The 15,105-nt window shown below is 33.6% G+C and overlaps 1 protein-coding gene across 9 annotated transcripts in view; it reads left to right on the top strand.

Annotated features, from left to right (window-relative positions):
* Positions 1 to 15,105, top strand: part of LOC118192271 (atrial natriuretic peptide-converting enzyme-like) — a 1,449,396-nt gene that overhangs the window by 1,412,277 nt on the left and 22,014 nt on the right. For all 9 annotated transcript variants that reach the window (XM_085809975.1, XM_085809976.1, XM_085809972.1 and 6 more), the window contains 3 exons: positions 6,171 to 6,260; positions 10,692 to 10,750; positions 11,075 to 11,267. In XM_085809975.1, coding sequence (XP_085666101.1) covers positions 6,171 to 6,260; positions 10,692 to 10,750; positions 11,075 to 11,267 — 342 coding nt within the window. The remainder of the gene's footprint in view (positions 1 to 6,170; positions 6,261 to 10,691; positions 10,751 to 11,074; positions 11,268 to 15,105) is intronic.

Here is a 15,105-nt window from a genome sequence, read left to right as displayed (position 1 = left end):
TTAATTTTGATTCTTCGTAATCATCAAAATAATCTGCGTTGCTTTAAGAGTCTCGAGTCTGCAAAAGACAGCCTTCATAGAATGAAATATAAAAATTTCAATCTTCTGGAATTTAGAAGTTTGTTGTTGTTGCAGTATAGGTCAGATTGTTCGTGAAGACAGATTTAAACAATTTTACTTGTGTAAACTTATTAGTTAATAGGTAATAAAAAATTTCATTCGCAGCTAGTTACAGAAAGACTTCACCGCTTTAATCAGAAACGAAAGATGAAAGCATAGTGTGGAAATGTAGTTGCTTCCTTTTACCTGTACCATTTCTTCTGGGGATTAAGAATGACCTTTACTTATTTGATTACAAGCCACATAATACCACACGATGACAGATATTTATTATCTTTCTGCCTTATCTCTGGCAAGCCATGAAGGTAAAACGGCAGCAACGACTTCATCAGAAAAGTGTTGCTTCAACACCCAAGCCTTACACGACAATGCTCCAACGGACAATATTCCGGTTTCTAAAATTGCTATTCAGAAATATGGAATTTCTGCTCCACTCACTGTATTCACCAAAGTACCCCAAGAGACTTTTATTTTATTTCAGAAACTGAAGCACCTTTTGAGTAGTTCACGTTACAGCGACGATTATGTCTTGAAAATGTTGTGATTATCTTCTGCAGGAATTTGAAGATTAACGAAAAACTGTGCTAATTACATTAAACTGAAGGGAACTCTATAAAAAAACTGAGAGAATAGTTTTAGAAATTTGTGTAATACAAGTGTATAACGCTTAAAACTTGTAGAAAGCTCGTGTGAAGGGGCTAGGGAAGAGAATCTAATGAGAATATATTATGATTTTATGAATTGGGCTGTGTCAATGGTAAACTTTTCATTTCGCTTTTCATATCTTAAATATTCAACTCTCTTAGCTAACTTTCTTATAAACAGTTTAACCACTTGCACTGGTTAATAATTCACAGATGCGAGTGTCAAAACACTATACTGTAACCCACTGTGTGGTACTAATTGAAACGAGGCCTCAGTAGAGTCTTACGCAAATACGAATACCAATTTTTTTAATAATAATTTTTAATAATTTTGTACAAGTGGTATATTTCAAAACATTTGGGAACACGTGGTGCTACAACCATCCCTGCGTATTTTCATTGTTTTTGCCTGTTTTGGGACATACTCTACACCTTCTTCGTGGATTTTGTTTAGATTACGTGGGAGGTATATTACTTGGAATATGTCTCTGTTGCTTTGCTTGTAAACGATGCGAAGTAACAATGCAACCAACAGACATCCTTTTACGTTTTGAATATGTAAATTTGTGGGAGATACTATATTGATAATTCCCATCATTTTTGCTTTTGCGACAACTACCTATCGACATATAAAACACATCGTTGACGGTTTTGAAACAAAAGTATGTCGAAGCGCTTGGAATGTCTTTCCAGTGCAAAGTGAAATCTTGAGGTTTAAGTTATGCATGAATAACAAGTTAATTTCGAGTTTAGCTTGTTTTTCAGTTTTAAAATTGGGCGATATTCAAAAACGAGCTGAGCATTTATTTTATAAAAAAGCTATGAGCGGGTTCCTTTTCTTCAAGAAATAAAACTACCAAAAGTTTGAATGGAAGTTAAATAGGCTAAAAATAATAAATAGCAACTAAAACAAAGCTCTAGTTTTATCTGTCGTGTAAATGAAAAAATTAAAAAAATGTGAGCTAAGGTTTTAAAAGTTACGTCACGTCGCATTGTAATCATTGTAAGTAACGGCACTTTGGTAAACTAATTATTAGAATTAAAATCCTTAACCAAGGCTAACAGATTTTGTTGAATGTGGAAAGTTGTAAGGCAGATGTTCTCAACTTTGGTTACCTAAAGATTTCGGGGAAGGACTCTCAGAACTCAAAGAACTCTAGATTTAGTAAGGAAGTGACTATAGTATATCTAACTTTTTCAGTATGTTCGAAGGACTATTCAACACTGACAAGAACTGCAGTTCAAAAATTTATGAAATATTTGACAAGGTATTTGGTGCACATTTTACTTTCAAAGTAACTAATTTATATGAATAATTTTCATTTCTAAATTAAATTTATTGAAAATTATTGAAGCAACATTTTCAAATTTTATTTGTATGAAACTTAACATCTTTGATTTCTTTAAATATGACTGGACGAATTATAAAATTATTAATTAAGATGGATATTAAATGGATATTTCTAGCTAAGTAGATATATAAAATTAATAATTAAGCTCGATATTAAAATTTAATTCCTGAAATCACTGCCATTGAAGAACAATGCACTTAGAATCAATAAGCATAACCATCTACTTAACTACCCAGTGAAAAAGATTGTATTTCTTTTAAGAAACTTAATGTGTACATTCAATTACATAATTTTCCAAAATAAGGTAGAGTAGTTGTGAACAGTTTCATTATTATAGAAATAAATAAGGCACTAGATTTTCAGTTCCCACTTTCGACAAGAAATTGTTACGCCCGACCAGTGAATGTATAAATGAACAAATATTACCTGACAATGTTGACAACATTGAACACATGAGGGAACTTCGCGAGACGAACCGGCTCAGGAAGTACCAAGCAAAGTTCTAACAATCGTTCGCCAGGCACGTGCAAATCCCAGTCCTCTACACAGGCAGTTCTATCAACGCAAGTGGGCGTTAAAACTATTGCAATACGCAGCATCCAAGAAGTCACTCTTCGATTCCATTTACGCATCCTGCCTTTAATGCCGGAACATCGGCAGCTCCACTTAGAATGGTGACCACGTCAGAGCAACGTGAATTTCCAGGAAATGGAGATTCGTAACATGTAGCAAAGCGTCATGTTTCGTTTGGGGTCAGATGGACCACCGTTTCCGAGTGTGGGAGCCCCTTAACGAGTAGTATAATTTCAACCTCCCTGTCGAAGGTCACAGATCCTTAACAACCATTATTGCCTGAGCAGTTATATTTTAGGATAGCTGGGCCGCTCTACTTGTAGTTCAAGGCACGTTAAAAGCTCAGCTTTATGAGAGGGAGATCATACAGCCACATATGCTCCCATTCTTTGCTGGGATACATGGAGAGTTATTCCAGCAGAATAAAGTCCAGCGGCATGTGTTGTCTAAGATTTCCTAAGATTCCTCATGTGTTGTCTAAGATTGTTTACATCATTAGCTACATCTATGGTCTGCCTCTTCTCTCCTCCTACGGCCTGACAAGTAGCACGTAACTATGAATTATACATTAAATTAACAATAGCTCTTTAATTCCTCTTTTGAATTTGGGCAGTTTCCCCTCTCTGTTCAAAAATAGTAATAACGTTTTTGACACTGCATCATATCTAAAACCTAATTCCGCATTATGTCATCTTAATCTTCTGCACTGGGTATAGTTCTTAGCCAATCAGATTAAAGAAAAAGTTTACTATAAATACTACTGCAGTCCAACTACGCTCCTTTTTCCCTTCTTTCCTGTTGCTTTACGTTGCATCATCCATTGTTTGAAGATGAGTTAAGTTTTAAAATTGTAATGTGCATACTGAACTCGCACCTCTGTATGAAGCAAATATTGTGTTTCCAAAAGTGCTTGATCCAATAATAAAATTATGTCGAATTCAGCTACGTCTGTCTGCAAGGTCTATCATTTCCATCTACACGGCTTTGTTAGTCTATGTGCGCCGTTAGAGAATCAATAAGTCATCTACACCATCGAATCAGTACATATATGATATAAAATATGTAAACAAATTTTAATTTAAATTAGCAATAGCCCCTTAATGCTTAATTTTAATTTAGATATTTCTCTTCTCTGTTCTAAAAATAGAAATAACTTTTCTGCACTGCATCATTTCGAGACTAATCCATGTCGTATAACTTTCATATAACATTGATTATGTGAATGTAACTAAAACACAAACAGCCAATAATAATTTTACAGCATTATTAGTTATCTAAGAAAATGCACTGAAACCAAAACTAACTTATTCTGGATCAAGATTTCATCCTGAACACAAAGTACTTACTTTCTATACTTTGGCCGTGGTAGACCGCTGCTTGCTGCTTCTCTTCTTACCGCAAAGTTTTCAAAAATGTAGTCACGATTAGAGTGCAAGTGAACGGTGGCCGCAAATATCAACTGAAATAAAAATGAATATTTAACCTGCCTCGTTGGCCAAGTTTGCTGTCCGTTATGGATCAACATCTCAGTATCGACGCAATCAAAATTCTTACATCATTACATATTAGTCTAGAACATTACAGCTATGTATCAGAAACTACTGATTTACATGCATCAGTAATACTGATACACATACATCAGTAGTTACTGATTACATGCATCAGTTAATAAGTTTTAATCTGAGCATTATACTATAACCACAGTTTTATTTGTGAACGAACTACACTGCATATTTCTCAGAGATACGTTAAGCATAACAATCTGAGAATCACTATTATACCAACCAAAGAAGTTATTTGGATAATTTCAGCAGAGTTAAATTTAAAAGAATAATTAAGCGACTACTAAATGATTAACAATAGAATATTTATTAGCTTGTCAATTTCTTTGAAGACTAAATTTTGCTTAATTTAAATGTTGACACTTGTTGCAAGACCAAACTTTCTCTGTCCACCAGGGAACGAGTGGTAAAATTTGCAGAACACTGGTAGTTCTGACCTGGTTTGGAATTCAGTCGAACAGGCTGGCTGAATAAGCGTTTCCGTGGTTTACCCTATGTATAACGTGTATATCAGCCATTTCCCTTACAAAATTCTCCATGAATGCATCGCTCACCTTAGACAGATAGCCGTAATGTGCTTTGCCGTAACAATTAAGCAAATTTTCCCTATGTCAAAGAATTTTTAAAAACTGATCTCCTTTTCGAATGAAATTTCCTTTAACTTATTCGTAAAAGTCAATGAAGAGTGTTCTTCGTTAGAAATATTTTTGTTATAGTTTCTTTTAATCCACAAATGAATTTACTGGTTGGTAGAAAGTAAGCAAGAATTAAGTAATTTTTTATCATCATTCATACTCCTTTATCATTACTATCACTTAACTGATTTTCTCTTAGCCGAAATCGATGGAGAAAAATAACACTGAATCAATAAATTCTAAAACTAACCATCTACAAGTCAGCTTTTGCCATTGCTTCCTTTTTTGAAGATAAATGCACATTTTATAAAGAAAACAAGTTACCGTATTTGACTTCATGCAAAAATATGTAACTGCGAACTGCCTATCTGAGAAGTGACTTTCAATTGCCTTAAGCTCATTATCATTACGTGTTAATCTGCTTTGCACTAAAAAAGTTATTTGAACGTGGCTGACCTAATTTTGCTGTACCTTCTCTACACAGTACATAAAAATCGAGTAGTCTTCACAGTATAGCCTCACCGAGTACATCGACAAAAGAAGACTAATGGGAACAATCTGCACTGGAGGACCTAATACATAGGAAAACCTGACTTAACGTTATTAATTAATGCATCAACTAATTCGTTAAACGAACACACTGAGCAGAAGAAATAACTATAATTCATTTATCAGTTAGCACAAATATAAAAAATAATAATAAATTACGTAGGATGCGATCATAATAAATATAATTGTTGATAAAGTAAATTGCTTAAAATTTTATTTGTCTAAATATTTGATTCGGCTATCTTTTTATAAAAAAAAGTTCATTAAATCAAGCGTCGAAAAATAAGACTTTTTAGGTCATGTAATTTGTAATGCGCTGCGATCGTTTAGTTAAGATTTAAAGATTTTCAAAGATTCTTTTCATATCAGAAGAAACTAAAAACACAAAAAATTGATTAGCATTTTCGTATAATAAGTATCAAACAAATTGTCGTTAGCTTTAAATGGAATCTATAGAAGTTCTTTTGAATATACTTATTTTGAATAGTTTGAATTAGCTTTGCATACTGGTCAATTAAGGAAAATTGATATAGCTAGATTTACTTTAAGTTTTCGATGTTATTTAATAAAATATGTACATTCCTTTTTCGTTTTGAAACTGATTGCTTGCATTCAGCTCACGTACTACTGTTAACTTTTATGTCTAATTTCTTTTGAACATTATAATAGGTTTGTTTGTTTGCTGGCTGGTTTGTCTTTTACTGTTTAATTACTCTTATTCGCTTAATTTTACAGGGTTACGGAAAATGTGGAAATGAGGAAAGACACAAATGAAGTCAGCACGGATTACGTTCAACTTTTAGATCCTTTGGCGTCAAGCATCACGTAAGCATAACTAATGCAATACGATTTCTCTTAAATTTGAAATGAAATGTCTATAGCTAAAAAAACTGAAATTTTATTACTTAAAAAACCTAAAATAATTTTACTTAAATGAAGCAATGGGGTAAACAAAAATATGCTAATATGAATATAACTTGCTCAGTTGGCAATATATCTCGTGTTGGCACTTCATAATTGTTACGATAAAATCTGGTTACATCTTTTAATATGACTAAAATCTATCAAGACATTTAGTATCTTACATTCCAAAAGCTCTATTTAATTTGAATGGCTCAAGAAAAAAAATGCCGCAGTAACTCATACAACTTTTTCTGACTACTCAATACAGCTGCTACAGCAAACCTGTTTCCACTGCATTTCTATCTTAGGATAATACGTTAATATGTTTTTAAAAGTTGGACCTATAAAAGTAGAAGATATATCAGATACCTGTGTGAAAAGTGGGGTTACAAGAATTCATATTCATCTCATCCTTTACATATTCATCTCAGACCCATTCTTTTAGCTAGAATGTTTTCAGACACAAGCAGAGAATTTTATGGAAGTAAATGAAGCTGTAAAGATGATAGGTTCTGTAAAACGAAAGGCATTTGTGTATTATCCTGTCGACCGTGAGAGTTGACTACTATCAGACTAGACTGTTGACGGAGATCTCGCGCCAATACTTAATTGTTCCTGACGAATTCTGAAGGAACCGACGCTTTTTTATTTAATAAATAATAAGTACTAGTACGGTTTTGGGTTTTTTGCTGCGTTAAAAGGCTTTCGTCGATTTCTACTATTGCGCTAGGCCCTCCGATTTACTAAAAGCCCTGTTTAGGAAAGTATGAGTATAAACTTTCTGCAGGTAATTGTCCCAATCTATATCTCTTTTATTTGCCATATTCAGCTGATCATATCATGTCCAATACATGGGCTCATATCCTGCCTTCAGTCCGTATGTCCGTCTGTGACAACTGTAATGCTAGCGATTCATATTTTAATTGCTGACTTAAATTTCTTTGGTTGAAATATTTTGGCTCTTTCACCCCATCTCTGTTTCAATATATTGGAATCAATCCTCATTTTAATCTGTTTCTCCTTTTAAAAATTGCATGCTTTTACTGTAAATTGTGAAATTTAAAATGCTGCAGTTTAATTTTTAACGCAGGGTAATGTGTTTCTAAAACACCGCAGAACATTTAATTAGTACAAATTGATTTTAATTATTTTGCTAAGTTATTTGAGTTTCTTCGTTGTGCTGTTTTAGATTTTTGATGGTAATTTTAAAATTTTTCGATTCCAGCTTGTTCTTTCTATTATCATGGTATATTCTTTTTGTTGCTCCATCTACTCTTGCCATATACTTGACGTAGCATGTACCACCACTAACATTAACACACACTTTTTTTATGGTAGATCCTATTACTTTAAAAATAATCCACTCTTGTTGTTCCATAGTAAGCATGTGCCAAATTTTGGTACTTACATGTTATCGCAACCACCTTAGTAGAAGTCACTCCTTTCGTATGCATTCTTTTTGTTGCATTCTAAGTTCCATCGGTTTTTGGAGACATATCATGATATTGTTTCCTTTATTTAATATATGCGGAATTGCCAGTAATGAAAAAACCTGGGGTAAAATTCCAGCAGGAATACAAAAACTTTTTCCTCAAAATCTCTAAAGGGAATTACGGGATAGATAGCCGGTGCAGCCGAGGTTTGAGTGAGGTCAAGTCTTTGCTGTTCTCTGATGTTTTGTTAAGCGAAAACAAATCTCTGTATACTGAAGAAGATTAGCGGCCAAATAAAAAATTTTTTAAAAAAGAAAATTTGGAGACGAACATAAGTGTTTTGTTTTTTGATGTGTCACGTAAACCGAGTTTAAAAATTAAAATTTTTATTTTAAATTGCTGAAATGTATTTATAAGGTTTGTCCACTTGCAATAATTATCGATACTTCTGGAATCCTTTTGAAAAATATCACAAAAATAACCAACTTGCACCCAAGAAGTAACATTTTTCCTTTTCTTCCTAAAACGATTGCGCCAAGGTTGGTGCGTTAATACGTAAGTGCCTAAATTTTAATAACTTTCTTTTTAAAATGCAAGAATGAAATGCAAAAACAACATGTAATTTAACAGAAAAATGCGGCTTATCGAAAATCAATTATTAAATTACATCAAACCGCAGGTGTCATGAGTATGTTGTTACGTCTCGTTTATCCGATTTCATAACTGGCGCTAAATCGTAACATTTGACGATCGGCATGATAATAGCAAAATACCAAACAAAATCTAGCATTTAATATAATTCTCGTCGAGCAGAAATTCTATTTGACGATATTTCCATCAAGTCCCATACTTCAACAAGCAAATTTAAGTGATATATTCGAGAATGTATTTATAGAATCATTTTTAGTGCCCGTTAATATCCGAAATACAACTACAAAATAAAGACTTTCCGATCCGAAATTAATGATTCTATAAAGGAACCCACTTGTTATAAAATTTGTAGCTGATTCCATGAAAATGTTAATTGCGCGCTTCTTTTCGAATTCTGCCCGTAAAGCTAGCAGTGTTTCCTATTTAACTTAGGAAATCAAAATTAACGTTTCAGTGGTTGAAATGTTTACTCTTTGGAGGCCGTATAAAATGTTAAATTATTTATTCACCCATAGATTTGAAAGTGTTTTCACAAAATATTTTTTCTTATTTTTCGAAACTTTATAACTGGAATTACTTGTGGCTGGTTAGGCTTTGAAGCTTAATCATTAAAACTAAATTTTTCGTAGTTTTTAAAAAGTAGCTCAATAGAAATAAAGCCAACTGAAATTTTTATTAAAAAGCTAATAACTTAAATTAAGTTACATCATAAAGTTTTGCTGCTGATTAAAGAGATGGGAATGCTATTTCGATTTAATTGACAAATAATGAACTGTCGATTTAACACGTTCAGAGTTCCATTTGGAAAGCGGTAATTTAAAAGCCATCTCCAAGGCCTTTTAAATTACCTCGTTCTTGATACTGCAAGTAACAAATCAAATCAAATTGAAAGAGAAAGCTACCAATGTAAGATATTAAGTTAGACACAAACGTAATGTTAGTTTGACGTAGATTTTAAATAACTCATTTCATCCCTCTATTAGTTACAAAACTACTCATATTTTGTAGAAGTTCAAACTTGCCGGTCATTTTCCTACCTATTAGTAAAATTTGTTGTTTGATTATTAAAGCGCCCCTATCCTGATTTTCATTTTACTTTTGGCTCTTATTTTCTTTTTTTATCTCAGTAACATGAAAAGGTTAAGAAGGCAGTTACAAGTGTTTGATATTAAATTGTGTTGCTATTACGTTTTTTCATTTGTGATTATGCTACTTAATGCACTGCTATACTTCTCATAATAAAACACCAAAATGTTACTCGGAGTTCGGGGCATAAAATTTACACAAACTGCTTCCAAAGAACAACCCAATGAGTAATTATAACCAAAACGTAAAATTACATTAGAACTTGATATTCCTGCTCAGTAAAATGGAGATGTCAAAGATAATTTGCTTATTAATTGCCTATTATTCTTATGACTAAAATAAAAAGGCTTAAGTGATGAATTTATGAGAAGGGGTCTAATTTGAAAGCAGTTATCGTGAAGAAGTGAAAAAATAATTTTGATAGATTAATTATCTTATTTTTCTTCATTTTTGTTTACCGAAACAAGAAACCTTCATTATTTAAGCTAATTAATAAATAATTGATTTCGGTTCGTGCGCTTTTAAATAATGCTCTTTAAAATAACATTGACAGCTTTTTTACAATAATGTGAAAAAAAATTAAGATAATATGAAAAAAAAACAATCTTTAAACAGCCAGCTAAGCTTCGTTATTAGTACGCCTCGAAACCTTTAAAAAACGTTTTTTTTAATCATTACATTTTTTTGCTCTCTTCTATTTAATACTCAATTTTTTTTTATTTGAAGCTTATAAAAGCAATTCTAAGTATATCTGCTCTCTTTAATTAGTTAAGCAATTTAAAATGAATGACAGCTGTATTCAAAATAAAAATGTTTCCTGAATTTAGAATAAAAATTTTTCATAATTAAAAGAACATTTAACAAATTAAATACAAAGTGCCTCATACCATATAACAATAAAGGATTTTATAGCTTCAAAACGTTTTAAAAATCCTAGAAATAAAACATTAAATTTAGGTATTCATAAAATTTGCACTGTTGAAAGCAACAAGTTAGAATTCTGTACATTTGAACAAAAAACTGGATTGTAAATTCTAAAATTCTTTTCTGCATCAACAGGTCTAATCAAATGTAAATTATTGTTATTAAATGTAGGTGTAGATTTGAATATTTAAAATTTATTGTCTGTCTGTGTTGATTTAATGAAAATTCTAAATTACTTGTGTGAAATTTTATCTTTTAGATTCGTTCAAGTACCATGTGATAGTCAGAACATCATTTACGTCAAGTGTGGATCAAGTGGTGAGAAGACTTGTTTCTATAAAATTTCTGCTTACATCAAAATATTTCTAGAAAATGTAAAAACCATTGGGCAAAATAATTCTATTGCCATGTTATAAGAATTATGTTCAGTATGCATTTACTATATTGTTAGACTCTGTTTCAATCCCATTTCAGTGTATAAAGAAAGTAGTATATCTAAGATTGTAGTGATTCTCCCCCCCCTTATGTATTTGATAGAATGCACTGTGAAATAAAGTGACCTATATGTAGAATTTTCATTTCATTTTCATTCAAGTCTTATTATTAAACTTGCTGAGAAAGATTTTTTACTGCTTTCTCTAGCTTGTGGACTGAGACCAGCTCATTCGGCTAGAGTGGCGAGGAATTTTGCTTTGAACCTTCCCGAAGGGCGTTTTGGTGCTGTTCATGGACAATGGCCTTGGCATGTTGCTATTTTAAAGAATGGAGATTATGTATGCGACGCTACGCTTATATCTGATGAGTGGCTATTAACATCATCTTCATGTTTTGAAGGGTAAGAAACAATGATAAAGAAGCGCAGTAATTTAAATTTTTTACTTCAATCCAATGTGTTAATTATTAGTACTGTATATTTCCGCAGATAAGACGAAAATTGAATCATAAAAAAAGTCCCCCGAAATCCGAGATCACCCTATAGGATAGATACAAAAAAAATTAGATTGATATTTATATGAATTATAAACCATTATAAAATAATGCAGATCACTCGCCATTGTATTTAAAATTCTGCTAATTCCCCACATTCTTCATCTAAGGTAAAATAGTTCCTAAAATACATCCTCACTTTTGTTGTTAAGAAGCTCTGATGTGGGTCTCATTCTGAACCTAGCAATTCGATTTCCGCTTCATCATTAGTTTCCCACAATTTTTGAAGGTGAGGTGATGACGGTACTCTGATGGCGCGACTCCATATGATAGCTGTTGTGGTTGCCTTTATAAGATTTTCATATTACTTATTGTTTATAGAATAAAATACATTTTATATAAATCTGTCAGAAGTTGTATTACTATACATAACAATAAAAGCATGGGAGATTATTGTAAGGTTATTGTCCTCATTACGTAAGGATCTTACTAGCAGCAAGAGTCTCTCTAGTCGAGAGTTTAGGAGCATTCCGAATTCTGCCTTGTCTAAAACAGTTTATAAATTGACTTAGTCACGCCGCTTTAATTTTTCGGTTGCATTTTACCTTCTCTGATTCGTTATAATTGAAACGATATCAGAGGAGAAACAGGATCATTGGTCCGTCAGCCTTCCTGAAATCGAGATGCTTTGGTGACAGGCACAGTGCAGATCACTAAAATCCCTTGACACTGGCCGTGAAGTTGTGATTCTTATAAATTCAAGTGGAGCCGTAACTGAACGAAATATACCTTCTACAATGTCAGAGCCGGTCATCTCACACCTCGTAACAGCTGGAACACAGAAATCTGTGAGGGACCGGACACATGAATTTCTTATCTTCGTGGGGTCCGCCGCAAAGGATTTGATCACTCTTTTCACTTTCACGTTTACTCATGATTTGATCGCGAAATCGCATTGCAGATCAAGTGACGTAGCCCGCATAGCTCTACCTTTTATATACCTCTCGCCACTCATCATCCAAGTATTCCATTGTTTACGCATATGATCTTTGAATGTTTTTTATTTAGAGAGACGTCTAAAGATTGTAGCATAGAAGCCTGAAAATGTATGGCAGTGCCTGGTGGGAATTTTGATTTAGGAGTTATTAGTTTTCCTCTTGAAAATGACCAGGTTTTTTTAACTTTGTTTCATCTGTCATGCATATTAATACTACTGTAAACCTGGCCTTTTAATGGCATGTATTTGTGACAGTTTTTACCGTTTTTTTTTTTTTTCTTTTCTTTTTTTTTTTTTTTTTCTTTTCCCCACAGTTCTGTTGTTTATCAAGTCGAAATTCATGGGTGTGTTAGGTATTTATTTCTCCCGCTTTCCTAGCGTGCTTTCGTGGTGTAGTGGTTCTGCACGCTGCGCCGGTATTCCAGAGGCCGTGGTTCGATTCCCGGCAAAGGCGGTTGCTAAATTTTCATCTCTCCGGCTTCCAAAGAATCTTAATGTCTCTACAGTGGCGCTCGAACTAAAAGGGTGGTGGATGATGATTTCTCCCCCCCCCAGGATTTGGCGATTGGGTCCCCTAAAAACCCCAGTCGCCCTTTAAAAAGTCGAGTATATAAGGTATTTCTCCCACTTTCCTAGCGTGCTTTCCTGGTAGTTCGGTCCGAGGTTCGAATCCCGTGAACGGGCTGGCTGCATCGGCGTTTTCGTGGTTTTCCCCATGTGTAACGTGTATACGAGCCAGTTTCCCTTAGAAAGACCTCCACGAAGGCATCCCTCCCCTTAGGCAGATAGCCCTTGAGGCTTTGCATGCTGGGTCGGTATTCCAGAGGTCCGTGGTTCGATTCCCGGCGAATGCGGTTGCTAATTTTTCATCTTACCTGCTCCCAAAATACTTAATGTCTGTACAGGTGTTTATATCCATGTTTCCAATATTAGACAATTTTTTCCTCCAGTGGCAGGCGCTAACCGTTTACAGGCGTTGGCCACCACTAAGGGCGGAAGCGGTGCTGTCTTTATTATGGAGACACTGTCTTTATTATGGAGAGGTGGGCCAATGTTGCCTCTTATGAAGGGACGGGCAAATTACATCCTTGCCTTCTCCAGGATTCGAACCCGGGCCTTTCGATATGGCAATCAGAGTCGCTAAACACTTTCCCATCTAAGCGGCATCAAAATTAGGTAAACTATATTTTTGTTTCATACCAATAACAAACTTATAAAATCTCGTGACTTTACGGTCAGGATCTTGTGATAATTTCTGCGCAGTTTTTGTTTTCTGTCTTCTTACCAGACTTTTTTTCTGTTCATGAAACGATTGCACTAACCTACTGTTGCTTTAAATTCTTTGCCTAGTTCTGGTTTTGCCCACTTCAATGAATAAGCCCTAAACATATTTCTTGTAATAATGTAACAATTCTGCTTCTGTTCTTGTCCCCATTCTGCAGCGTTATTTTCTAAATCTGGCCAGCAAGCTATTTCTCTCTTCAGAGAACATATTTTCACTGGCATTTTTTAATAGAATCTTCATTCTTTCTCCACTCTGTTAGCCACCTTCTCTATTACACCGAAACTCTTTGCTTCAACACAGTTGTTGGAATCTTTAGCTTGTTTTATGACGTTCAACTTTAAGCTTGCTTCATATTGCCTTCTTTTCTTTGGTTCCTTGATTAGGGCCAGATTTCACAAATGTTACGCTGATTATAGAGCCAACTATTTGAACACACGACACACTTACACCGAAACTTGTTAGAAGTGAGTTCGTGATTCAGCACGCGCTTCTAGAGGTAGTGCTGCCAGATACAGGAAATTAAACTTTTTAGAGGTACATGTGAGTTCGTGATATGGCACGTGTTTCTATAGGCAGTGCACCCAGATGCGAAAATTTGTTTTTTTGCAGATGATGATTACTGATCTAAATCAAATTCATAGGCCATTGATAGTTTAGGAGTCGTCTTGTAGTACAGGAATATGCTTTAAATCTCTAAACCTTTGACGATAATTTTATACCTCTTCTTTATTTTGAGGTCTTCTTATCTGCGGAAATATACGGTACACCTAAAGAAAGAAAATGAAATTTCCTGTTTTAAATAAAAACTCATAAATTAATCAGGAGAGAAATTTCAGTAGTAATTTGTGCTTAGATAATAAACAGACACAGAAATTTCTCAGGCATGCTTGTTATCACTGCGGAAAGAAGAATATATCTAGCTCCCTTTGAGTTCTAAATCCTTAAAAGTATGTAACTGGAACTTCAACGTAAGCAAATAATAGAAAAAGCAAATTAGTGAACACAAAGTATACATTCATTTTAAGTTACATACAATACAAACATTACGCTGTTCAGTTTGCGTTAGACACCTGAACATAATTCCGATTTTAATATCAAATAGCTTGTTCATTTTTTGTTGCTCAGGAATCAAATGTTTAGTTTTATTACTTCCTTGTACAAATTAAAGGAAGTATTGTAATCGCGAAAATTTTCAATTATCAGATTTCAACGAAAATATTCATTCCGACAGTTCACAAATCTTATTTTTTTCCCATGACGTTTTACGTACTTTTCCTGTTATTATTTAATACTGGGAAAGATAAGTACTGTTTACAGTTTAAGCATACATAATTTTACAAAGTTGATTTTTATAGCTCAGTTTTAATTAAGTTGTGGATTTTTATAAGTTAAGGATTCTTTATTCCAAAACCATTGTAAAATCGGTTTCAAAATTGATTTTTGCTTGGCTTCTGTAAGTACTTG

The sequence above is a fragment of the Stegodyphus dumicola genome, chromosome X2 (assembly GCF_044657685.1).
Source record: "Stegodyphus dumicola isolate Sdum_Otavi_A_Nest chromosome X2, ASM4465768v1".
NCBI lineage: Eukaryota > Metazoa > Arthropoda > Arachnida > Araneae > Eresidae > Stegodyphus > Stegodyphus dumicola.
The sequence above is the reverse complement of the archived record's forward strand: the minus strand, read 5'-3'. Positions and strand labels throughout refer to the sequence as shown.